The 26,668-nt window shown below is 53.0% G+C and overlaps 2 protein-coding genes across 4 annotated transcripts in view; one reads left to right on the top strand and one right to left on the bottom strand.

Annotated features, from left to right (window-relative positions):
• The first annotated feature begins 34 nt into the window (after positions 1–34).
• Positions 35–3,108, top strand: QRFP (pyroglutamylated RFamide peptide). The gene is made up of 3 exons (XM_005884801.2): positions 35–285; positions 2,379–2,619; positions 2,667–3,108. The coding sequence occupies exons 1-3, from the start codon at positions 148–150 to the stop codon at positions 2,945–2,947; spliced, it is 660 nt and encodes a 219-aa protein (XP_005884863.2). The 5' UTR covers positions 35–147; the 3' UTR covers positions 2,948–3,108.
• Positions 3,109–8,390: 5,282 nt separating this feature from the next.
• The window catches only part of ABL1 (ABL proto-oncogene 1, non-receptor tyrosine kinase), a 96,984-nt gene continuing 78,706 nt past the window's right edge, over positions 8,391–26,668 (bottom strand). For all 3 annotated transcript variants that reach the window (XM_014532201.1, XM_005884794.2, XM_005884795.2), the window contains 7 exons: positions 19,370–19,454; positions 18,409–18,586; positions 16,507–16,691; positions 14,664–14,816; positions 13,493–13,582; positions 12,938–13,102; positions 8,391–11,957 (listed from right to left, as the gene is read on the bottom strand). In XM_014532201.1, the coding sequence (XP_014387687.1) occupies positions 10,240–11,957; positions 12,938–13,102; positions 13,493–13,582; positions 14,664–14,816; positions 16,507–16,691; positions 18,409–18,586; positions 19,370–19,454 (2,574 nt within the window). In that variant the 3' untranslated portion in view covers positions 8,391–10,239. The remainder of the gene's footprint in view (positions 11,958–12,937; positions 13,103–13,492; positions 13,583–14,663; positions 14,817–16,506; positions 16,692–18,408; positions 18,587–19,369; positions 19,455–26,668) is intronic.

Genomic DNA, 26,668 nt, shown 5'->3' on the forward strand with positions numbered 1-26,668 from the left:
CCTTCTATTGTTCCTAAGCCCTGGGGCGTTTATTACACGCCAACGAGGAGGCTCTTCACCACATCCGTGTCAGTCTTTCGTCAATGCAGCGGGCACTGCCCCCCTCTCCCCACCAGCAGCGATCCCAATGGAATCCCAGGGCCAGGAATGTACAGCAATCAGGGCGCGGGCGGCCGTCAGAGCGGCCGTCAGAGCGCGGGCGGAAGTCCCCGGGAGCTACATAAAGCAGGGAGGCCCGGGCACACCCGCACCAGAGCCCACAGCCTCCAGGGAGCAGCCGCAGCGGTGAGTACAGCCTCCGCTCCCACAGGAGCCCCTCGGGCCAGGCAGGGGGACGGGTCCTCACCCTGCAGCCAGAGCGCGCACTAGCCCGCCCGGGCTCCCACCCCAGGCTCTTCCAGCCACACCCTGGCAGTTGGGGCCTAATTTCGAGTGTCACAACCTTCCACCAGGTTCTTAAAAGGGTCCATGACCCCAAAAGCTGAGAAGGGCCACTTCCTTCAGTGCATCGAGGGGTCCCCCTTCCGGCGGCCCAGGCCATCCCCCAGCGGATCCATCCGCCATTCGGGGTGCCTCCAGTTCAAGCAGCTGCAGCAGTGCTTCCTGTGGAAGGGGCACCTGTGGGAAGCGGGGTCACCCAGGCCCAAGGGAGGGGCTCCCTGAAGCTGGCCCGAGGCGGCTCCAGCCCCAGGCTGCTTTGGGACTTCTGTAAGGCTTGCTCGCTCAGTTCACTTGCTCAGTTCACTCGGGATGTCTTCTTGGGAGGGAACCGCCTGGAGAGAGCGCTGGGAGCCGGGTGTCCTCTCCCATCCAGCTCTTTATTCCAGCCTCGATTCTCAGAGGGCCAGTCAACCTGACTCCCACGGTCATTACCAAAAAGGCTTCCTTTGCCCTAACCGGTTTGGCTCAGTGGATAGAGCGTCGGCCTGCAGACTCAAGGGTCCCGGGTTCGATTCCGGCCAAGGGCATGTACCTTGGTTGCGGGCACATCCCCAGTAGGGGGTGTGCAGGAGGCAGCTGATCGGTGTTTCTCTCTCATCGATGTTTCTAACTCTCTATCCCTCTCCCTTCCTCTCTGTAAAAAATCAATAAAAAATATTTAAAAAAAAAAAAAAAAGGCTTCCTTTGCGAGGGACCCAGCAATCACGGCCGAGGCAGGAGCATGTCTGGAAGTTCTAATCCGGGTTCAACCCCCCCTCGTATCACCACCCATGTAGCCATTCCCGAGCCAAGCCCAGTTAGGCGTGGGCTTCCCCCCCCCCCTCGCCCCCCGGCTGTCACAGTAAAGCTGTGATTTTGGGGCCAGTCACCGGCGTGGGCCTGCTGCCTCCCTGAAAAGGGGTAAGGAAAACCATGAGGGGGGTGGCAAGGGCAGTCTGAGCCGTGGACAGAAAGCAACGCCCACAGGCCACGAGTCAGGAGCCCTTCACTTTCTGTGTGACCTGGCACAATCTCCTAGCCCCGTGGTCGGCAACCGCGGCTCATGAGCCACATGCGGCTCTTTGGCTCCTTGAGTGTGGCTCTTCCACAAAATACCAGGTGTGGGCATGCACGTACAATGCGATTGAAACTTCGTGGCCCATGCTCAGAAGTCGGTATTTTGTGGTAGAGCTACACTCAAGGGGCCGAAGAGCCACATGTGGCTCGTGAGCCGCGGTTTGCCAACCACTGGCCTAGCCTTTCTGACTGTTTTCTTGGTGGGAAAATGGAAATAACAGTGCCTAAAAGTGAGGTTTATTGTGAAGATGAAGTGGGGACCACCGGTGCCCCAGCCACCTTTACACGCTCCTCTCCGGGTGGGTATCTGAGTTGCACGCTCCTCTCTGGGTGGATATCTGAGTTAGACCAGGTTCATCAAATCCGCTTCCTGCTTTTGGGAGCAACTGGTTTCCAAGTGAGAGACATTAGCAGCGTCCCAGCTGAACAGTTTCGCGGGACCCATTTATTACCAAGTTGGAACCGAGAGGTTGTGCTATAAACTTGCTGCTCCGAGGCTGAGAGGATATGGCTCAAGAGTCAATACTTACAATGAGAGAAGAATGAACCCAAATTTGCGCAGCTCTCCTGCGCTGCCTGTGTGCTGCTGTGAGCCACTCCAGCCGCGGTGGGATTAGACCTCCACTGTTACTGCCGTCAAACCCAGAGATGGCAGGAGAGGGAGACCAGCTAGTTGGTGCAACCAGCGCCTACACCTGCTATGGAATACAGGCCCGGTCCCCCGACGCAGTGACACTTCTTCCCGCTGCTTGCAAGCTGGGCCCCGCTGAGCCCCCAGCTTACGCCTCTGATGGCTGCCCGGGCCCTGGGAAGTAGCTGACCAGTGCTGTTCGGGGTCCACGGGAGCAGCCTGTAACTTTTCCCTCTTTCCTCTGGGCCAGATGGTGCGCCTTCACTTGCTGTCCTGCCTCCTCCTCCTGCCGCTGGCCGCCTGCTTTCCTCTCCTGGACAGAGAAGCGCCCATGGACACCACGGGTGGCACTGGAGGCGGAATGAGATGGGCTGACCTGGCGGGGAGACACAAAGTCCACTTCCTGGAGTGGCGGAGAGCTCTACACCTAAGAGCCCTGCTCCTCTTTGTCAAGGAGCTGGAGATGTTGGGCCGAGCGCTTTTCGGCTTAGGTTCAGGAGACAGGATGATGACCGTGGGGAAGCTGGCAACCTCCTAGCTGATGGCGAGAAGGCTAGTAGCCCGTTAGGGACCCTGGCCGATGAGATCAGCGGCCTCGCAAGAGCCCTGCTCATCATGGCCAAGGAGCTGCAGATGTTGGGCCGAGAGCGTGCCGGCTTCGGGCTCCGGTTCAGGAGGCAGGATGATGGCCGTGGGGAAGCCGGCTCCCTCCTGGCTGATGGCGAGAAGGCTAGTAGCCCGTTAGGGACCCTGGCCGATGAGATCAGCGGCCACGACAAGAAGAAAGGCGGCTTCCACTTCCGCTTCGGCCGGCGGTGAAGGGCCCAGGGCAGCCTGCCCAGGGTTTCCCCTCGGCCCCCTCCCCACCTCCAAGAGCCTGAAAAGGGGTGGTATCACTGTAATAAATGATTAGCTGGAGGACTGGTTAAGTGGTGCTTTTGATTTCCAACTTTGCTGAAGCAAAAACCTGCGTCGTGTCCAAAAGGTGGTGACCAAAAGCAAGCTGCCCCCTGCGGCGGTTCTGAGGGCCCTCGGGCCCTGCTGGTTGTGAACATGAACAGGCAGCTGGCTGTGTGGGCTGCGAGCTGCAGGTAGGAAGACTGACCACAGTGGGGCAATCAAAGCTTTGAGAGTCTCCATGGTGATGTCCGGAGCGGACATCCAAGTGCAATGGCGGCTGAGTGCATTCCACTGGGCCGAGTATGGCTCTGAAAGTTAGAAATGAGAATCTTGTTCTTTGCCCCATTAACACACGTTCCCTCCGGCAAGAATCTTGCTGCGGTGCCGAGACGCCCTTCCGAACCAGCTGCCCACTCCCTCCCGATGACCGCCCTGCTCGGTGGCACCGTCTTTGTCCAGTGTCTCGTGGGAGATGGACAAGAAATACGTTTCTGCTGCAGCAAGGCTGCACTGCAAATGCTCCGAATATGAGATGTGGTGTGTGCACCTTTTGAAATAAAAGCGGTAACAACTGCAAACGCTCAGGGAAAGCTTGCCTGCCTCTCGCCTCGAGGTCCTCTGTGCCCTGGGCACCTGGCCTTCCTGGGCTGCCAGTGCCTGCACTTTGGGGAGATGGCAGCTGCACACCTCCAGCACCCCCTAATTGGCTGCTGGTAAAATGCCCGTGGTCAGAGGGAGAGGGGAACACATGCGGTGCATTTCCTCCTGCACTCGGCTGCCCCGCCCTGGTCTCCTCCAAGCGGGGAGCACTCTGAAAGACAGCTCTCTGCCCGGGCGGCTGCTCAGGCTGGAGGGGCTGCAGCCTGGGGCGAGGTGGAGCATCGCTACTAACGCTGCTCTGGTGTGTTCTCTCTTTCCCCGCCACCCCCCCCCCCCCAAACCCCCAACACCACCCCCTAATGGCTGCTGGTAAAATGCCCGTGGTCAGAGGGAGAGGGGAACACATGCGGTGCATTTCCTCCTGCACTCGGCTGCCCCTCCCTGGTCTCCAAGCCGGGAGCACTCTGAAAGACAGCTCTCTGCCCGGGCGGCTGCTCAGGCTGGAGGGGCTGCAGCCTGGGGAGAGGTGGAGCATCGCTACTAACGCTGCTCTGGTGTGTTCTCTCCCTCCCCCACCCCCCCACACACACACCACACCTGTCTTGTGCCAGACTCCGCAGTCTGACGCTTCTCACTCCCCGGCTGCTTCAACTGCTGAGAAGACCTGTATTGATGTTACCATGGCAACATCTCCCTTCCTCCTTGGGAGCTGCTGCTTGCCCCTGTTCGCAACTGAATAATTTTCCATTGAGCTGTCACAATTAAGTGGTGGATTTTTATTAGCCTTTTAGGACCACGCTGGGCGGGACCCAGCTTGGCACCGTGGCACATTTCGCCGTGTTTTCCAGTCTATTAGCGACTTGCATTCCCCAGCAGCAGCGCTCCATCCTTGGCAGCTAGAGGGCCACTTCATTGAGGGGTGCACAGCTCTGAGCCACCAGCGCCGAGTGGGGCGAACTGGGTGGTGAAATGGGATGGGCTAGGCTGCGGCCAGCGGCCTCCCCCTGGCGCTCATGCTCCTCCCCGCTGCCCCGGCTCAGGTGCCCGGGGGCTCCGGGTGGCTGAGGGACCAGACCGAGCGTGGGAGGCACATGGTCCTCTCACCTCCACCATGTCCACAGAGGGGGCGATCCAGGGCTCCTGCTGCTAATGTAATGGTCCCATGGGGATGGAACCCCCCTACCCCCCGCCGCCCGGGTCTTTGTCTGTTGGTAACAGAGGCAGACACAGCCCTCAAGCCACGGAGGACAAACCTCAAGAAAACAAGCCGCGTGTCCATAAAGGACAGCTCCGGCGCTCAGATCCTGTCCTAGGGTGGCAGAAGGGACAAGCACCATGGCAGCCCAGCCGTCTCACCGTGGGTGCGCGTTCCCACCTGGCCAAGGCGGGGGTGGGAGACAGCAATCTGGATCACCATCAGCTCATACACACACACACACACACACACACGGGAACCACGGAGCGTGCTCCCGAGACCACGTGAGACAGACCAAGGGCCAACAGCGGCAAGGGCCCCTGGCCGGCCCTCACCTGCTGATTCCCACCTGAGAACCTGAAAACGCACACCTTAAAAGAAGAGCCATTATTAGCCATGGAGCCACCAAGGCTGCGACACTCCTGTGGGGTCAGATTAGACGCAGTGGTCGGCAAATTGTGGCTCGCGAGCCACATGCGCTCTTTGGCCCCTTGAGTGTGGCTCTTCCACAAAACACATGCGGGCGCACACATACAGTGCAATTGAAACTTCATGGCCCATGCTCAGAAGTCGGTATTTTGTGGAAGAGCCACACTCAAGGGGCCAAAGAGCGCATGTGGCTCGCGAGCCACAATTTGCCGACCACTGCGTCTAATCTGACCACGGGATTAGAGGAACCTCGATGAGGAGAGCAGAGGTGAAGGGGAGAGGCGGCCTCCAAGGCTATGGGTGTCCTGTCACTAGGCTCCCACCCTTAAACAGGAATCAACAACAGGGCTACCCTTCCCAGGTGCCAGGACATCCGCACCCAATAACCCTGAAAATCAGCACAACCCAGCTGCTACGGGCACTCGCCCGTTAAATCCACTCCCGATCCGTGTGGCTACCCTCCTCTCTAACCCAGCCCACTCGAACCCATGGGCTCTGTGGAGGTTTGGGGCCTGCCACGCTACTCCCGCGCCCGCCGCTCTCCCCTTGGTGGGGAAGGTTCCTCTCCAGACGGACAGGCTCCTGGCAAACAGCTCTGGAGGCAGAGTGAGCTCCCCTCCAGTGCAGGTTCCCGAGCAGTTGGCATCGCTCACCAAGTTTACTTCAAACACAAGAAAGTCTTCATCTTGGGTGTCGGTCTAAAGGTCTTTATTTAGCTACAAACCTGGATGGGGAATATTTCCGTCTATATTTTCCCATGTGTTTGAAATATTAATTAAACTGCTTAAGAGAAGAAGAGGCTCGTGGGGGCAGGAAGCCATCAGGCAGCTGCTGTAGTGGACAAGGGGCCGCCGCGTCCCAACTGGCCCCCGTGCCCAAGACGCTGCGTGACACGTTCCACCGAAGACCCAACCCAGATGGGGCGCTGTGACCCTCTGAGCGAGCGGGGAGCTGGAGCCCTGCCCACGAGGCTGGGTGAGCACCAGGGATGAGGGCAGGCTCGGACAGGGACACAGTGGTCGGCCAGGCTTGTCCCACCGAGTGTCCTCTGCGCCAAGACACCTGGAAATTGGTTTCCCAGAGCACCTGATTTGGGAACGGCTCCTATAAAATACCTTGAAAACCCAAGAACTTGGGGGAGCTAATTCTTAACTGCTTCTCTTCCATGCGGGAGGGAGGGAGGGAGGAGCTGGCCCCCAGAGCACAGGTCTCTGCGAGTCGTGCTGTGGCCACCTGCACCGTCAGAACGTCAGTCCTGCACAGCAGCGCTAGGCCGCACATGCTGGGTGGGGTGACCTCGGGCGAGCTCTTCACCTCTCTGAGCCTCAGCTTCCGCACCCATCAAAGGAGCCCAGCCACAGAGCCTCCCTCACAGGACACAGGCGTGAGGGCTGCACGTGGTAATGGAGGGCACATCTGTAAGCAGCTGGGCGTGCTCACGTGAGCTGGGATGTTGAGAAAGCTCCCACTGAAACACAGCACCTGGAGAATGTGCTCCAATTGGCAGTGTCCAGCTCGAGGGACTCTCACCAGGGGACACCCCAGCGGCCAGCACCACTCTCAGCAGAGCACCGTCTGCTCCCAGAGCTGCCTGTGCTCGAGCCTGGCATGACCCCTCCCTCAGGTTACCCTCCACCCTGACACGAAACACCATCCCGCAGATGAGCCGCGCCCACTGAAGCGATGAAAGCTCCGGCATCACCAGTTCAGTTCGTGTGGCTACCTCTGCTCAGCATTATGTTTGTGGTGTGGCAGCGCCGAGTTCATCCTCATTGCTCCAGAACATTCCACTACATGAACACACCATGTGCCTATCCTAAAATTGACGCTTTAGGCTCCTATTTTGTGGTAACAATGGCAACAGCGTTGGCCCTTGGGTCCTCCTTGGTCCTGGACTTCGAGGGTAGAACTCACAACTACCTGAGAACTGTTGTGTGCGCACACATGCGCGTTTCTCTGGGGCTAGAGTCGGTGTGCATTAAGCTCTCAAGGGGTTCTGTGACCCAAACAAGTTCAGACCCAAGTTTAAGTTCAGGTGATTACAAGGAAGAATCTTATTTGGGAGAAGGGTCTCACAACACACTGTCAAAGAGGCTGCTGTGTCAATTCCGCGACCAGTCCACGTCCGACACAGAGGCTGTCGTTATAACCATCCCGCCCTCTCTCAGACCTGAGAGCTGTCATTCATGCCCGCGGAGAAGCTGGACTTCGGCGAGCGGGTGCCCAGTGATGGTTCAACCACTACAGACTCTGCAGCCTGGACTCAGCGAGGGGAGACCTGACCTCGGCTTGCGCAGGCGCAGGCGGCTTCCTGCAAACCCGTCCCAGGCAGCGTCTTCACCTCCACCCCGCGGCGCGCACCCGTCCTGCGCCCAAGGCCTCGGGGGAGGAGGTTCACGCATCGCTGTGCCTTATGAGCAGGATCCACACCCCGACAAGCCTGCTGGCTTAATAAGTATCATTACCACAGGGCGCCGCTCACTGCCCCGACTCCACTTCCTGGCTGTCAGCGGTGTCAGATGGAGACCCAGATGAGAAAGTCAGCCCCCGCCTAGGGGCTGGGAGAGGCCGAGGCGGGGCCCAGGGTGGTATTTCCATGCCCTCGCAGGCAGCAGGCCCTGCTTGTCCTCATACACACAAAGCAATGGCGCCTGGCGTGGTGAACACAGCGCGGGGTGTCTGGGGGCTGAGGGCAGCGCCAGAAAGTGAGTTCAAAGGCGAAGGGAGAGAGCACCAGCGGAGGGATGAACTCTCTCAGGCCAGCGAGGAACTGGGACATGACACCTCCCATTTCCATGATGCTGGGCGGCCTGACAGTGGGCTCAGCCCTCGGGCTGGTCTTCCTTGCCATGCCAGTCAGCAGTGGCCCTACTAAGAGCAGCACTGACAAGAGCTGGGCTGCTGGCAAGGAAGTGTCAAGGGCACAGGAAGGACTGGAGACGAGGGCAGGGCAAGTGCCTGAGAACGGCCGGCCGAGGTGACACAGGCCGCAGGATCCTGCTGGGATCCTGCCATTGTTCTGCCCCATAAAACCCAACATGGGGGCCCCAGCCCCTCCAGAAAGCAAGGGCGCCCTCCCTCCGACCCACACCACAGCTCTGGACAACAGGGAAGAGTTACAGACCAAAGCAATCCGCGCACATTCTAATGTAAACATTTATTTAAAAAATACTACGGAGGAGAGATGTGGATTCAAAAAACAAAGTCATATACAGAAACAAAATGTACTGGACCAAAAACAAGAGAGAGAGACCATAGGCATTGGAGCAGGGAGGGGAGTGGAAAACTATTTACACGTCATTTATAAAAGAGCAAGTCTACAAGAGTGTAATACCAAAGTATAAATGCAAAATATAGTGGCACGTCACGTGAAGAAAGGAGGCCAGTACCTCACAGAAACGGGAGGCGAGGGGCCTGGGGTCGGTTTGCTTTGTCTGCAAGGCCGCTGGCGGTATGCTAGCACCTCCCTCAGTCTGTGCAGAACAGCAGTCTGAGGGGGCAAAGAGGTGATGCGCTGTGAGAACAGTATCAAACAATCCAGAGAAATAAGATACAAGTTCGGGTGATTAGTGTAAAAACAGGGCCTGTGTGAGGTCACGGGCAGGTGTGGGGAGCAGAGGGTGGGTTTCTCCTGGTTTCTCCAAGGGTTGCTTCTGGGCCTGGAGTGAGACCCAGCAGGTGCCTGCCCACTCCTCAGTAGCTGCTCTAGGTCACTGTCAAGGAGGCCTGGGCCGCTGCCCCGAGCCTGGTCCTGGGCAGCGCAGGGGGAGATGACACCATACCGGCTCTTCGAGACACTCTCTAGGGTTTCATTTCTTTGTGGTTTTCTTCATCCCTGATGGCCAAGTGTTGCTTGTGGTCATTAAATAAGACATTTGCCCACGAGGGTGCAACCAACACTAGTGGTGCTTTGGTGGCCCGGTCCTGCTCCTCCCGTCTGTGTGCGGGTGCCCACGTCTGTATCGGCTGTGCTGAGAGCAGAGCTTTGAAATGCTTCAAGAACTCCAGAAAACTGAAGACAGGCTTGTCACAGAGGAGAAAGTCCTGTAAGAATCTACTTTGTCTTAGGGGAGTACAAGGGAGGGAATGGAGATCCGTCAGAAATCAAGATCAAGTGCCTTTTTCGGGCACCTGCAAGTTCAAAGGGAAGGTAACACTGGGCCACCGAAGACCTGCCTAGGCCGGGGCCGGGCCACCTCAGCACCAGTGTTCGCACAAGCCAGCCCTCCACCCCTGCCCCTGCGTGCTGGACAGCAACCCTGCTCCCCGGCAGACTTGGGCTTTCCATCCAGAATTAGCAGTGTCACAAGAGAACTGGGACTGGGCTCGCGGACACGCAGCAGGATGACAGGACAGTCCCCCTCCTTCCTGCGACCCAGAGGCTGGCTTGTGCTAGCACCTGTTTCACCCCCAGGTGAGAGCTGTCCTTCACGGGAGGAAATGGGGAGCCCCAGCCCCGGCACAGCTTCCCAGGATGCAGAGCTGGAACGTGTCTGAAGCACAGGAGGTGCGAGGAGGGTGAGGGTACAGGCTCCCTCCACCAGGTGAGTGAAGGCCACAGTTCCCAAGGCCTGGTGACACAGCTCCCGTTCAGGGCACTTCTTGTTGGGGAAAACGGAGGCGAAGGCATAGCCAGAGGAAATCCCCCAGAAAGAAAGACAGAGAGGAAGCGCTCACCCACCTTCACAGCTGGCCGAAGGGCAGGCCTGACGCCCCCGTGGGGAGGGGCTGGTGTGCCGACTGCAGTCCACCAGGCGGAACCCACAGACAGAACTCTGACAGAGAGGCTCAGAGAGCGGGCTGAGGAGGAGGAAAGTGCAGGAGGACAGTCGGTGCACAATGTAGGTAGTAGGGCGGTACACTCCATGGTGGCCCTCAGCTCCGGGGCCAAGGTTCCAGCTCACAGGTCCTGTATCAGCCACCGTCATGGGCACGGGAGCCCTCACACACTGCAGGCGGCTCTGGCTGGCCTGACGCCTGGCTTCTGCTACCTCTGTACGATGTCACTGATCTCTTTCACGGAACTGAGGAGTTTGCTGAAGTCCTGAGTGGCCGCCGGGCCACTCCCCGCGGTTGCCGGGCAGATCTGAAGCTCCCGGAGGTTATTCTCCAGTTTGTTGATGGCCTCGCGGAAAGCGAATTTGTTCCTCATTTGCTGGATGGAGTCCACGTAGCTCACGCAGAACGTGTAGAGGTTTTTGCCGGCTTCTAGCACGGCGCTGTGGCTGGCCATCTGCTCCGAGTTCTTGGAGATGGCGAGGCACAGGGCCTCGGTGCTGTCCAGGACCACACCCTTGGTGATGGCGCCACTGGCGATGCGCTCGGGAGGTTGGCGGGTTTTCCGAAGAGACACACGGGTCGATATGAGAGGGATGAAGGCGGTGGAGGACAGCTGGTCCCCTGCCAGGGCGGAGGATGCTGATGGCAAAGTGGAGGGAGTCGGGACTGGGCTGGTCGGGGTCCCCGCTGGCTTGGTGGATGACTGAGGCTTTGGCATGGACAGGAGCACAGGCTTTTTGACGCCCTCCCCCAGCTGGCTGGGTTTGGCAGCGTCACTGTTTACAGCATCCACAACCACAGCCGTGGATTTTGCTTTCCCGCTGGCGCCGGCCTCCCCAGCTGCTTCCTGGCTCAGGCTCGGAGAGGGCCTCCCGGCTTTCCCAACAGAGGCTGGAAGTGGGGGTGGCGGGGCAGGCTTGAGCTTGGACAACTTCCCTTTGTCTCTCCCTGGGGACTCGGAGGAGGGCTTGTGCCTCCTCATTCGAGATTCCTCTGCGGGGGCCTTGCTGGTCCCTCCAGGTGCACCTGGTCCTGCTCTGCTGGTGGCGGGCACTGGCTCAGCTGCGGCAGGTGTCCCCAAGGCACTGGACTTCCCGGCCTCGTCCTTGTGGGGCAAACCAGAGGAAGGAACCACCACCACCTGCCTACGGAGAAGTTTTGGAGTCAGACTGGGAGGGCTGGAGCCCGGGCTGGACTCCGCTGTGTCTTTGAAAACCTCATCAGCCAACTCCTCCATCTTTTTCACCAGCCTTGGTGGGGGCGTCACCGTGCCTCTGGCCACCTGGTCAGACCTGGTCTCACTCGCCCGCTTCCGAGGCAGAGCTGGCTTCTCGCTTTTGTGCCCTCCAAAAGTGGACGAGTCAAACTGTCTTCCCGTGGACTGCAGGTCCCGAGGCAGCGTGACCGACCTCCACTCTGTGTCCTTGGCCCCGTGGGGCACGCAGGAGGCAGAGCAAGACCTCAGGAAGCGCTTGCTGGCGCTGCTGCCACTCTCCTCTTCGCTGGCGGCTAGTCGGCTGCTGGTCAGCGTGCTGGACTTCTTCCACAGGTGGGGAGACCGGAAGCCTGCGCCTCCTGACTCCCGGAAGGCTCCATTGGGGACCCCAGCCCCACTGCTGGGCTTGGGGGACTTGGCTGGCTCGGCTGTGTCCGAGGGTGTGAGAGCAGGCGCCCCGTTGCTGACTTCACGGCCCTCTTCCTCTCCGGCCCCCTTGCGCTCTGGCTGGCCGTCCATCTCCCGGAAGGAGCTGCTGCGTTTGGGAGGGGTTGGGGCCGTTTTCTTCTTCTTCTTGATCAAAGCGCTAAACAAATTGGTCTTTTTGTCTTTGGGGAGAAGGCGTTCATCTTCATTTAGGCAACCATCCTGGGGACCTCGTTCTTTTCGAGGGAGCAGTGGAGACACAGCAGGCTCGTGGTCCAGAGGATCTGAAACACATGGGGAAGGTTCAACAAGTCCAAACTAAAGACTCCTGAGCGGGCAAGACATCTCGAGCTAGCCTCCTACTCTCTAAGAGGTCTGGGCTCTGGGCTCAGCAAGGCCTGGGCAAGTTACTTCTTGTTGCTCATCCTCAGCTTTCTCATCTGTAGAACAGAGGATGTGCCCTGGCTGGCATTCTCAGTGGTTAGAGCATCAGCCTGCGCACCCAAGGGTTGCAGGTTCGATTCTGGTCAAGGGCACATACCTGGGTTGCAGGTTTGAACCCCGGCCCCAGTCGGGGTGCATGCGGGAGGCAACCAATCAATGAGTCTCTCTCACATAGATGTTTCTCTCTCTCCCTCTCCTTCCCTCTTCAGAATCAATAAAAACATTAAAAACAAAAAAACTTGGGAAGCATGGTTCTATAGGTCCTGCTGTGGCAAAACATCCCATATTGCCAGCTTGCCCCGTCCCTTCCCACTTAGTCTGTGATCCATCAGAGCATCCCCTACAAACCAGATGCTGGCCCACCTCCGGCACTCTTGTTCCACTGGTCTGCAGGAGGACCCAGACTTCTAGGGTTGGGGGGCAGGGGGACAACTGCTACATCAGAGCAGCCTGGCTCCAAATAGAGCCTGGCACACAGGAGGCACCAGATCCAGCCCCTGACAACATTGAGAATCCTCCTGAACCGCTCCCATCTCCCTCTCACTTCTCAGAGACCAGACAGGACGCTCGCTCTGGGCCACACTGTGAGTAACACATGAAACGGGCTTCTTCCTCAGGTTTCATAAGCATCCCTGCCTATTTGACTGAACTGACCGCTGAAGCCAATGGCTCCTGATGGTTCACGGGGGGTGGGGGTAGGTGTGCTTCCGGGAGAGATTACTAACATGGGATTTGCCTGCCCTTCTGTGCAGGTCCCACTCACTGCCTCCCACGTGCCACACTGGCCCTGGGCCTCCCGTGGGGAGGGGCAGGGACATACCAGGCTCTCCCGGGCCCTTGGAGTGGGGCGCCTCAGGCAGGTCGGTGACGTCTTTGTGTTCCGTGGCTCTCCTGGAGGTCCTTGTCTTGGTGGGCAGCTCTGGGGCCTGCAGCAGAGTGCCTGCAACCCCTCGCAGGCCCTTCTTCCCCAGCTCCTTTTCCACTTCTAAGAAACACCAAAACCACAACAAACACACACATACACACACACACACACACACACACACACACACACACACCAGCAGCCATCAGTACGGTGTCACTGTTGGTGTGCTGGTTTTCTTTTTAAAATAACAGTGGTCATCTACACACATTTACAGAAAAGAGATACAAATGATAAGGAAACAACACTTATAGTTTTCAGAATTCTGCATGGCTACGAAGGACAGAGCTCCACACTCAACACTTCTGTCCAGCTTTCTGGTCTCAGATAACTTGTTGGCCCGCGCACTTCTCCCTGGAAGTGAACTAAAGGACCAGGGCTGGAGTCCCCTACAACCATCCCTCCTACCCCAACCTTCCACCCAGGCAGGCACCCCCAGGACGGGCACTTTACCATCTGATATGCTGGATTCCTGGAACATTGTTTCAAAGGCTTGGTGGATTTCAGCAAAGGAGGGCCGGTCAGAGGGATTCCACTGCCAACCTGGACAGATGAGACCGAGTCAGACCACCCAGGAGGCCTTGCTAACAATAACAAGTGTGTGGTTAGCAATTCTGAAGGAAAAGTCTAGAATTGAAAGAAGCATTCCACTCCTGCTACCCACCTTTTGGTGTGACAAGTTAAGTGATGAAGGCCATTGTGTCCTATCAGACATTAAGAATTTAAAAAGACTAGATACTAGCAGGAATATGGATTGTAAAACCCCAGAGAAATGTTGACAGCTGGAACTGCATTTACAAATATTTGTCTCCCAACCCCACTCTAGCAAGTGCACAGATTTACTAAGCCAAATAGGTCGCCTTCGACTTTACCCTTACTTCACCATTATCAAAGCCCCAAATCCTCATTAGTAAACAAATGCTAGCCAACGAGATTAAAGGAGGATGAAGGACTGATCAAGGTGAGGATGTAGCCTGGTGGGAGTATAAGTTGGTACAACTTTTTTTTGAAAAACAATTTGGCAAAATCTGTCAAAACTTAAAATGCACATAGCCCTTTGAGCCAACAGTTCAACTTTTAGCAATCCCAGTACAATGCAGGTGTGTGGAGGTACTCACTCCGCCTTGCTGATGGCAAAATCCTAAACAAATGTGTAACTAAATGTTCATGAAAAGAGCAATGAATAAATCACCTAATGGGATGCTAAACAATTAGATAAAATTAAGTGGGGAGGAGAGACATCTCCAAACTATGGACATGGAAAGATTTGTCTGTTACACTGATAAGTGCAAAGAAAGTTGCAGGAATGGTTTTATATATATACTAAAACCAACCAGATAAATGTCCCCTGGAGTATCTACCTACTACTACAGATGTGTGAAGGTAGGCCCAGGAGTTGGTATTTATTAAAAAGAAATCCAAGTATGCATCAATCCCAATTTTGTATTAAAAAATGAACAAAAAACCCTCATACATAAAAGGATAGAGAAAAACTGAAAAGAAAAAAAAGTCTGCAAAAATATGTATCAAATTCGTTCATTAATTGCTTTACATACACACTCCCGCAGTGGAATGCTTTACAAAGCCCACATGCAATCTTTGGAACTGGCAGGGGAAGGCTCACATGCTCGCATGAGTTCGTAGACCTTCTCTGGGCAGCCTTCTGGGCGCTCCATGCGGTAGTCTTTCTCTAGCAGCTCATACACCTGGGACAGGTCAATTCCCGGGTAGGGCGACATGCCGTAGGTAGCAATCTCCCAAAGCAATACTCCAAATGCTAGGGAAAAAAGAATGAGAAAGGTTATTTGAAATGTGCAGAATTTAAGTATTCTGCATTTAAAATTGGTTACCTGTGTAGAAGACAGAAGCTACACTTTCAAAAACACGCCAGGCACTGACATTTTACCAGGCTCTTAATTACTAACAGCCCAGGACAGAATGAAACTTTCAGTTCACTCACCCGCACAGACCAGAACACGCTGAAGGGGAGAAGAGGGCTGTGCTGATGAGCCCCTCCAGGGTCTGGTAGGTAACGTGACCATCTTGCTGGGACATGTGTGGAAGGAATCCAGAGCTAGATGTCAGGAAGCCATGTCTACTCCTAACTCTGTGACCAACTAGTTATGTGTTTAAGGCAGGCCGCCTCCCCTTTTTGGAGTATGAGATATTGCTAAGGTCCCTTCCAACTCTTCACAAGAATCTTACAAAATCTTTGCCCACCAGCATGGCTCAGTGGTTGAGTATTGACCTATGAACCAGGAGGTCAAGGTTCGATTTCCGGTCAGGGCACATGCCCAGGTTATGGGCTCGATACCTAGTGTGGGGCATGCAGGAGGCAGCCGATCAGTGATTCTCTCTCATCATGTTTCTTTCTCTCCCTCTCCCTTCCTCTCTGAAATCAATCAAAATATATTTATTCAAAATCTTTGAAAGTTTTGCAGGCCCTTAGTTCAGCCTTGACATTCCTAATCCCATTAAAGGAAGCAGAACTGACTCCTCCCTAGAGAAATGGGTGGCTCAGGTCTAGGGCAGGGAATGAAGGGGAAACATCACAGGCGCTATCGAAAGCTACAAGGGTCTTGTCAAAGGGACTAGGAGCAATGTGAAGCTCCCACCAGCCAAAGATGAGACAGCCTGAGTATCAACAAGGAAAATAACTGCGAACCCGCAACCCAGTTACTTGCCCTTGACCAGGAATCGAACCCGAGACCTTTGGTGTGCAGGCCAACGCTCTAACCACGGAGGGACAGTGGCCAGGGCAAAAAGTATGACTTTTATGATTTAATGGGAAAGTTGTACACTAACTGGATATTTGATAATATTTGGAAATTACTGTCAATTTTTGGAGGGGGACATTGTAGTTATGGGGATGAAAATGCCATCTTTAAGAGGCTCACAATGAAATACTTATGGACAAAGTAATATGATGCCTGGAATTTGATTCAAAATAAGGGTTGGTGGAGTGCAAGAGGATGCAAGAGCACCATGAGGTGGTGACCAGCAAGCTGGGTGATAGGGCCAACGGCACTCATTAGGCAACTCTGTCTTCTTTAGGGTAGGCTTACAATTTGCCCTAAGAAGTTCTTTAAAAAAGTAAAAATACAATACGGTCATGAGGCTTCAGAGGGTAATAGCCTACTGAAAGCCCAAACCAAACTACAGAGCATTACCTGCAGGGCTGGCTAGGTGCCCCGAAAAACCAAGCAGCGAACTTAGAATGAAGATAAAGGGTAAGTTAACCTAAATTATTTTGGAAGAAAAAGCTCATTTTTACTTCATTTTGGAGAGAGAACAGGGAAAAAACGACTTTTAAATGAAAAAGAAACAAGCAAAAAAGAGAAATAATGGGGGAGGGAGGGGTAAAAGAGCAAGAAAGAGACAGTCAAAAAGCAAGAGAAAAACAAAACAAACACAACAGGAAAGAAGCCACACCCTGGGCGGGCGAGGAGGGAACTGAGGGCCCTTACCCCAGACGTCGGACTTGATGGAGAATTTGTTGTAGGCCAAGCTTTCAGGCGCGGTCCACTTGATCGGGAATTTGGCCCCGGCGTGGGCTGTGTAGGTGTCCCCTGTCATTAACCTGCTCAGGCCGAAATCAGCCACCTTCACCAAGTGGTTTTCCCCTACGAGGCAGTTCCGGGCAGCAAGGTCTCTGGGAAAGAGAAGAGTTCATCCATGAGAGGTGCTGGCTTGCCTTCCAGCCTCACAAATCCACCACCGACAATGGAAAAAGGGTGTCTGGCCCCCAGGAAACTTACATTAACTTCCACCAGGGGGCAGTGCCCGGCCCTCAGAACCACCTGGGATCCCAACATGGAGAGAGGCAGCAGGGGGCACTGGAGCGGGCCCCTGGCCCTGTGGCCTGGAGCAAGGTAATTACGCTGGGACTCAGTTACCTCCTTCATAAATGAAAAGGATAATCACAGCGCCTACTTCTTAGGGCTGTTGTGAGTGATAATTCTAGAGAATGTAAGTGTCACCTAAGTGTCTGTCTGGTTGTCACTGCTCTATGCCAGGAACAAAAACAAAGGCCAGTCCTCAGCCGGGAGAAACGTATAGCCGAGTGAGTCTCCGCTTGTCCTCTCCAGACTTGGCAGGACAAAATAAAATAAAGCCCGTAGCATCCTTCACCCAGATTGTGTTTTCTACTTTCCTCTTTCTTCCTGATGCTTATCCAAATGTCTCCTGAAACTTCTCTCCTGTACCATCGGCTTCCTCTTGCCTCCTGATTCTACCAGGGAGGTAGGAGTCTAATCTTTGGTTCAAGGACATTAGCCATGAAATCACAGGCAAACAGGAATGGAGCAACGAGACGAGGCAGCAGCTAAAGCCATGGCTGCACAGGACAGCGTCGTCAGCAGCAATCAGAGGGAAATTAAATACAGAAGAGCTGTGCCTAGCAGGATTTTGGGAAAGGATTTGAAGTTTGCCTGAATGAAGAGGGAATGGACCTTGCTGTGCAAGGCAAACCAGAAGTCAGGAAATCTCAATTTGCAGCCTCAGAGGGTTCACATTCTTGAGTGACAAGCGCATCTGAATCAGGGTCTCGTGGAGCATAGAAAATCCGTCGTACAAGGAAGCGCAGCACTTCACACATGCTCCTCTTGTTCCTCACTGTGAAATCTCCTGTGCAGGTTTCATACTCGTTAATTGGGTAGGAAAGGTCACCACGGTGGCATGGAGAACATCCTGCATAAAAGACTCCGGCAAAGCCCATCAGCTCTGTCCTGCACTGGCTGTCACTTTGCTAGGAAGCCATTTCCACCACCAAAGAATGCGAAGACCAAGATAATTGTGGCACACTTGAAGGTCAAAACACTCCAGGCTTTAAAACAGCAAAGGCGCTTCATTTAGAGCCACAGACACACAATTCTGACAATTGTGGAAACACTGCTGACCCAGATGACAGCAACTTAAGTGGAGAATGAAATGATAATAAAGAGAAGGGAGGGGGAAAACCAACCCCACACAGAAACAAAACCCACGCACTGGCCATTACCGCAAATGTGTGTGAAAGCAATGCCACTGCCTCCAGAAGAGGCCACGAGGACCACGCCGGGCCTGAGGAACAGCGAGCACTCCACTTCAGAGGGAGCTGCGATTCCTCGGAAAGACGCCTTTTATGACTCATTTAATCTTCTAGTTAGCTCAAAATGGTTCCAAAGTGAGGTATTTCTTAGGCCTGGCCTTCCGCACACCCGAAGCCGGCAGTGTCAGGACTCAGTGTTTGCCTTTGTTTCAAGGTCTACTGTGTTGCCAGACAGAAGAGGCTGGGCCAGAAGGCCTCAGAGGCCGGGCTTTTCTAGAAGGATGCCTGACCCCCACTCACTCCCTGGCTCTGTGGGGAGGCTGCGTGGCCAGGCTCCTACCTGTGGATGAAGTTTTTCTTCTCCAGGTACTCCATGGCGGATGAGATCTGAGTGGCCATGTACAGCAGCACCACAGCATTCACCTCCTGGCGGTTACACTCTCTCAGGTAATCCAGCAGGTTCCCATAGGTCATGAACTCAGTGATTATATAGAACGGGGGCTCCCGGGTGCAGACCCCTGCCAACAAGACATTGAGGGCTTCAGGATGCTGCTCTACTCCCCACTGAACGAGTGTCAGCAAGGACTGGCACTGAAGGAAAATGCTTCTGAAGCGGATGCTGACTCTGCTCCAACTTCTAATAGGGCCCAAGCACTTGTGACTTAAGACTGTGCTCCCGTGGGAGGGGCACGCTCATGCTCTTGTCTCCCTCTCAAGTCAATGAACTTACAGGAAGAGGCTATCAGTGAGTTCAGAACCCACATCAAACGGCCTAAATTGTTGTTTACCCTCAATGGTTATGTCTGATGGCTATGTCTACTTACAGAATCACTCAGTGAAGAAACGTTAAAAATTCTTAAGTTTTGCCAGACCAGTGTGACTCAGTGGTAGAGCATCAACCTATGAACCAGGAGGTCACGGTTTGATTCTGGTCAGGGCACATGCCCAGGTTTCAGGCTAAATCCCCAATAGGGGGCATGCAGGACGCAGCTGAGCAATGATTCTCATTATTGATGATTCTATCTCTCTCTCCTTCTCCACTCCTCTCTGAAATCAATACAAACATACTTCAAAAAAAATTCTTAAGTTTCAGAAGCCAATTTGAGATTTGAATGCTTTTAGGTATCAATTTAAAGTAGTAACATTCTCTCTTTCACAAACCCCCCAACACACACAAAGGCCTCCTTTACCAAAGGCTGAATGCTGGCAGGGAACAGATGTCCAAATCAAACTCTCGCCAGCCATTCACCTCTGCTCTAACGGCACCTGCACCACCCCAAGGGTTTATTGCACACACTCACCAAGTAACTGTACCAGATTAGGGTGCTTGATCTCTTTCATTACTGCGGCTTCTTTCAAGAACTCTTCCACCTCCATGGTGTCCTCCTGCAGGAAAAAAAGGTGGTGAAATTATCTCAGCAAGGAACGTGTCTGAGTGGGAAAGTGCGGCGTGAATGGTCAGTACGAGCTGGGGCTTCGATGAACAATCCCCTGGCCAACCAGTTTCAGCCCCACACGCTCGGGACAGGTTCCGCCGCTGTTGCTGATCACCTCAACAGCACCAAGAAGTTCCCGCTTTGGTGCTCAACTCCTGGATTTCCCCCAGGGCAACACATCTGGGCTGGCCTCTGTATGTTGGTGACTTGCTTCTGGTGGCACAGACCATATTTGTTTCTGTCACCCTGTGGAGTTTGTGGGGGTAAGGGAGATGTGTACAGGCAAATGCCACAAACGTGGTACTAGTTCCCTAAGGAACAGTGAGTTTTCAAGGGGTCCTAAAATGCATAATGTAAAAAAAAAAAAAAAAGAATCTGAAATGTGTCTTTGATTTAAGAGAAGAGACCCTGGTGATACAAAAGGTACTGGATTACCAAAGAAGAACGATGTCTCAAAACACGGCAGGAACAAAGCACTGACACTGTTAAAGAATGTGGTGTCATGGGCGCTTAATGAAGCAGCCACCGCTCTGCCAGGTCAATTACTCAGCTTCTAAAACCATCCTCAGGGCTGCAAGTTCGCAGTATCCGAATGCCGAGGGGAGACAAAGACATCAGCAAATGCCCAGAGCAAATGTAAGACACTTCTGCATTTCCTCACATATTCTGAGTCTAGGCCGGCGATTTTCAACCAGTGTGCTGCAAGAATTCTTAAAACATGCAATACCTGACTATTTAGTCAAGGGCACAGACCTCTTTTCCCTTAGATTGTCAAATAAAAAAATGACAACAATCAATACAAAAATAGCTGTCTGGTGTGAATAAATCAAAATTATACCTTTTTTTTGGTCAGACTGGCAGAAAAATATGCTTTTTGGTGTGCTGAATTTAGTTATCTATTTATGTGTGAGATGAAAAGGGTTGAAATCGCTGCTCTGGGCTGCAGTGCGGAGCGCTGCGGCGCCTGGCCCTGTGGTAGACCCTATTGTACCAGAGCCTTGTTGTGGCTTCTGTTGGGTAAACCTCTTTTTGACTTAAAGAACCCACTGTCTACAACACAGGAAGCAGGTGGTGGTAAATGACATGGTCTGTTTGCTGTGAGAACCAGGCTATAAAGGCCAATGACGCCACCCTCCAAGTTTCAACATGGAGTTTGAGTTTTACTGAAGAGAAAGAGTGCATGGGAGATGGGGGGTGACTTCTTGAAAACTAGATTCCTCCTGCCCCTTTGGGAGACCCTGATCTGATGCCGTCCTCACTGAGGGCACCATTCCTGAGGGAAGACTTCCAGAGGACGGGCCGGCCTCTCAGCGCTTCCTTGCTTTTGGTCTACTGTGTTTACAAGTGAAGCATGACCAATGAGTTATGTGTCAGCCCATTATCACTTTGCTTAGTGAGGGCTCTGTGAGACTGAAACTCCGAAACAATTTACTGCTCTTTAAAAATAGCAAGCTGCTCTAAATGTCAATTAAACATGGTTGGTAGTCTCTGCGTCAAGCTATCTGGGGAAAGGGACTCATCCCTGCTGCCACCCCATTAGCTGTTTAATTCTTCCGAGTCCTGTCTACCCCTTAACATGCTCAGCCGACCATGCTGTTCTGGGCGTGAAGTGCCCTGATTTACCAGCTGACAGGCTCATGTCAAAGAGCGAACGCCTGCCAGACCCGGAGACTCAGTGCTGCTCATGTAGGACCAGGGCTTTAAGAATCTTGCTTGGCCAACAATATGTTCAAAAAGTCGCTCTCCCATGAAGTTTTCTAGACACGCAGAGTTTTTTTATTTTACTACGCCATGTAAAAAACCACGCACAGTGAAAATAATTTCAGAAACATCACTTGCTCTTATAGCTACTGGCTCTTCTCTAAAAGAACCATGTTCTAGAATAGATCCTGAGACTTGGGCATGCACAAAAGAACAATGCAACTTTCAAAGGTTGTATTGTTCTCTCCTCTCTGTCAGCCTTTCTCTCTTCATTCACTCAAACACATGCTTGCACCTGTGTGGACAGTATAACTCAATCCGGGCTGCTGTTTCCTTTCAGGACAGTCAGTGTGAACTTGTCTCCCTCTGCTGGTTCACCTGCTTCAACTCATAATGTAAACTGCTAACGGCACACTGCCTGTCGCTATGTTAAGGTAGACCTGTCCCTGATGCTATCCTGCTACATTTACATTCCTTCAATTCCATTTAAAAACTTCCCACCACGTTTCTGAAGAGAATTCTTCCATTTATATAGTAAAATAAAACTTGCTCAGATTAATTAGGGTGAAGGCAACACTTTGAGTAAAAGCTGTGAATTTCAGGCTCATCTGTTAGGGGGGAGGGTCACCCAGCCTCTCTTCACAAGGACTGCTGGCCCGGCCCAGGAGCGGGTGAACTTTTGGCTGGCACGGCCGAGAGGTTAAGAGACGCTGGTGAGTTCTGCCGACCAGGCTCTGCCACTGTGGACCCATGACAAGTGACTTACAGATCACACAGAGGCCAGCACGCGCTGCCGCGTTCTCGTCTACAAGAGGAGAGAACAGCAGTGCCCCGTGCAGTGCCCAGGCCACGGTCAGTGCTCCGCCAGCGGAACTCTTATTACTATAAAGACAGCTGGTCTCCACTCCTGAGAAGGAGACTGAATACACTGCTTGTATCTAAGACAGGCTGGCTCTTTAACACTGTTTTTGTCTTTCTCACAGATACATTCTCCCAGACTCAACATCTCTCAGGTATGTTCTAACCAGCTTCATCTGTGTGCTCACTGGCTCACCTCCAAGAGTGCGTATTCTACGTCATTAAAAATAAGTTTAAAAATGGCTCCACGTCCTGCTGCTGCAGCTTTTAGGGCTCTCACTGCCTCCCTGAGTGAGGACCCCGGCCCTGGACCAGGGCTTCTTTCTGTCTGAGAGATCAGTTTCCACATATTTCTGGCGCGATAGGTGAGCAGGGTTACAACCACAGGGAGGACCATCCTTCACCCGTCAGGTGGACCGGGGTCAACACGTTTAAAACACTGGAAAGCTGGGGCAGACAACTCTACTGAGGAAGGTGGGGCACAAAGCAGATAGGGGACTTGAAGCCCAAGCGAACATCCACAAGAAACCACCTCACAGAGGAGGCCCCAGAGCGCTGGTCCCCACATGCTGCCGCTGCATCCAGGCTCGCTCCGCAGCCAGGAGAGATGCTGCCCAAGGCCCAGTGTGCACGGCAACAGCGGGCGCCGCTGCGCGGCCTCTCCGGGTGCACGGCCCCCCGAGAAGCCAGAGAGCCACCGCGAGGACTGTCCCGTGTTAGTGCTGCCAGGGAGCCCTTCCTCCGCTCGTTCCTGGAGCTCTCCAATAGAACCGATTTCCTGGGGGGAAATGACACACATAAAACCCAACACACTGAGCTGGTGAGGGGACAGGAGGCCCGTGCGTCCTCAACACCGCCGGCAGCGTGCGAAAGGCCGGGCTCCTTGGGAGCACCTGGGAGTAGGTCACAACCGTAAACGCACGTGGCCCTGGATCCAGTGGTTCTACTCGAGCAGACCCAGCAGGCCACTCAGCCACACGTGCAAACAAGCAGCATCTGTGGCACTGCTTGTGACAGTCAAGTCCTGGAAAGAACACAAATGCCCACCGAGATTGGTACATCCTGAAACACAGCCACACAAGTGCGACAACCTGACGTGTATGACAAGGAACAACCGTCAAGTTACGAGAAGTCGACACAGAAGGTGCGGGGCAGTGTCTACGGCATGCCGCCACATGGTTAAAAATCATGCACACGCGGACTATTTCTGGAAAGACACAAAAATCAAGGAGGAGGCTGTGCATATCTTACCTGTTTGAAAAATAGGTAAAGAACTGGGTACAATTTTAAGTCAACATATAACAACATTATGTTCCACTATTTTAATGGTAAATTAGTTAGCTTATGATTCAATCATAACACCCCAACTAGACTAACAGTAGTCTTTTCCAAATTCTATAACTTACACAACTGTTTCATAGGAAAAAACTGACTTACAAACTAACTTGGAACACAACTCATGTGAAACTTGGGGCTTTTGTATCTGACAATTGGTTCTCTTAGGCACATCCTGCCATTGACAAGGGTGAAGTCAAGCCTATGACCTACTGAATATTGTCAAAATTCCAACTAGTAGTTCCCCATCAGTAGGCCTTTGCTGTATTTCCAGTTTCCCACCCATAGGGGTCAACCTAGTGCCTCCTTTTTTTCCCTCCTGCTTTCTTCTGGTCTTCCTTATGCCTGAGGGTATAGGAGCCAAGGCTGCCTGGTGGTTCAATAAGGAGTCATGGTTAAATGTAGGGCCTTGCTCCCCCTGCGGGTTCTGCCCTTTGAGGGGCCAACAATACAACAATACATCCCTGGCAGGACAGGGATGAGGGAAGAGAATGACTTAGGGGCCCACTGGGGTCTGGCACAAAGAGGCACTGAGTGGAGGGTCATCTGGTTTGGAGGACCACCTGGTTTAGAGCTGCAAGGTTTTCCAAGGAGTCTTGAAGAGAAAGGCAGATCATGGCTACAGTCTATGAGGGAAGTGAATGGGGAGAGGGGAAAGGTGATTTTAAGATGCATAAGCGTGGTTTATGTATATATTTTGTGGTATATGGAGAATAAGAACCTGAGTGACAAAATCATTATCATTGGGCTTAGGAGCAGGATGTCTGGGTTTAAAGCCCGGCTCTGCCACTCCGGACTGTGTAACTCCAGCCCAGTTACTTAAACTCCCTCTGCTTCAGTTTTTTCAATCTTTAAATGGTGGAAATAGTACTACCCTTTTCTTAAAGTTGTTGTAACGTTTAACTGAGAAGATATATGCAAGGCACTCGGAACTCTTCCAGGCACATGGTAAGAGCTCAGTAAATGTCAGCCATTACTGTCACTTAGAGTCCACTCAAAGTCCTCAACTTCTACAGTGGAGATAAATGCTCGAAGTATTGACACTAATCTTATCTGAGAAGTGGGGAACATAGAGATGTTTTATGCAGTGTGAGGGGGAGGGAGGGATCATTTATTTAGCAGTCACTTAGTACCATGTTTTGGGTTAACATCCCTCAAGATAATGATGCATTTTCCTTTCCCTAAATGGCTACCACTTGGGGTGACTGCTCACAGAACTCCATGCAACTGGATCCTGTACGTTGGGACCATAAGTTAATAAGGCTCTTGGGGAAAATCATTAAAAGCATATAATAAAGTTTAAAAATAAGGCATTAGAGAAGTACATTCCAGATCATTCTGATTCACTGGCATAAGAAACTACCAGCACCACCGAGTTGCAGGAAGTCCCTACTCTGAACCCCCTTCTTCAGCTGCTCAGAAAACACCACCACAGCATCAGCTGGGCCTCCCTCACATTTCAAGTTGCGCGCGCTCTACCTCTTTTTCAAGTTTTCACGCAAGTCTTGCCTGGACTGAAATCCAGTGTATTTTGTACCTTTAGTCTTCCTTGTTTCATTCTGCAAATCCTGGCAAATGTGTGGGTGACACCCTGGCTTTTAACAGGTCAAGGCCCAGTGTCCCTGGGCCGAGTCCACAACTGAGTGCTAAATGGAGGTGCTGCACACAAGCACACACCCCTTTCTGTGCCCCCTGGTCTGTAAGCGGCAGGGCAATGGCTGTTTAGTTCTTTCTAGGGCTCACCAATGTCGCCATCTCTGTGAAACACAAAGCCTATCGTCCTACTCCTGTGCATTAAGCCCTTCAAGGGGCCCCACTGCCTCCAGGATAGTAGCCCAGCTCCTCAGCCGGGTTCAAGCCCCCTGGCTGTGCCCTCTCTGCCCTCCACCTGTCTCTCCTGACCTTTGCTCCCTTGGCCAGGGCTTGCACCTCCACTATGGCCCCGGCTGCCGATTCCCTCCATGCTTCCTCCCCACCAAGCAGAGCTCACTGGGCAGCCCCTCCATTCACTCCTGTGAAGTGACACAGTGCCACGTTCATGCCTTACGTGGTCTTTGTCACACTCACTACAATTACTGATATGCTTGCTCATTTCTCCTACTAACTAGATTGCCTACTACTAACTAGACCATCCTAACTACCTAGACTAGTCTGAAGTGAAGGCCTCTGTCTAATTCATTTCACAACCCCAGTGTTAAGCGCAGGGTCTGGCAAACAAAAATAACGAACTCATAAATGCTTATTAAATTTTAAAAATCCCATCTGGAAAATACATAGGAGTCCACAAGGTGACCCTAAACCACACCACCACCACCCCCACACCCAAATGTCAGTCTTGGCCCCAGGACAGATCTCAGGGGTCACATTGAATATAGTGTCAGGAAGCTCTTTTGGTTGCTAGGCCTAAAGAATGTGACTTTTTCTCTAAAGCATCGCTTTTTATTAATCAGAAATCGTCATTTCCACCTTCCTGTGCCTCTGAGTGAGGATATCAGGAGGGTGACGGAGTCCCTAAAAGGCGAGCGCTTTGGCCGCACGGTCTCGCTGCGTGCGCCTGACTGCCGTTTGAGAAGCGTACACATAGTTGGGTCCATTTTCTCAGCAGGGGATGTTCCAGTTCTTTTCCTTTCCTGTAGCTGCAAAAAGGGGCTGACTCTCAGTTTCTGCGCACACGTCCACCCACACAGTCGTTCACTTAAAACAAGTGAAAATCATGCAGGTCAACACTAGGGGACACTCTCGCCAAAGGTAAGGCGCGGATCACATAGGGAAGAAGGCTGCAAATTAAAACTTCCTTCCCTGGGCATCCTAAAGATTTCTAAGAACTTCAAAAGGAAAACAAGCCGCCTGGAAAGGCCACACACTATATGCATTAGCTGAGAGGATGAAAGTCACAGATAACAAGAAAGAAGGGGGCGGGGCAGGTGATCCGCGTTAGTAAGAAGCCTTAATGCAGTGGTTCTCAACCTTCTGGCCCTTTAAATACAGTTCCTCATGTTGTGACCCAACCATAAAATTATTTTCGTTGCTACTTCATAACTTTAATTTTGCTACTGTTATGAACCATAATGTAAATATCTGATATGCAGGATGGACTTAGTGACCCCTGTGAAAGGGTCGTCCGACCGCCAAAGGGGTCGCGACCCACAGGTTGAGAACCGCTGCCTTAATGGGTCCTTAATTCCAGAAGTCGGGACACACAATAAAGAGAACTGGAACCTGCTTAGAAACAAATAGCACTTGCTTTTCAAAGCTGCCAACAAAAACCCA

This window comes from Myotis brandtii, unplaced genomic scaffold, assembly GCF_000412655.1.
Source record: "Myotis brandtii unplaced genomic scaffold, ASM41265v1 scaffold855, whole genome shotgun sequence".
Taxonomy (NCBI): Eukaryota; Metazoa; Chordata; class Mammalia; order Chiroptera; family Vespertilionidae; genus Myotis; species Myotis brandtii.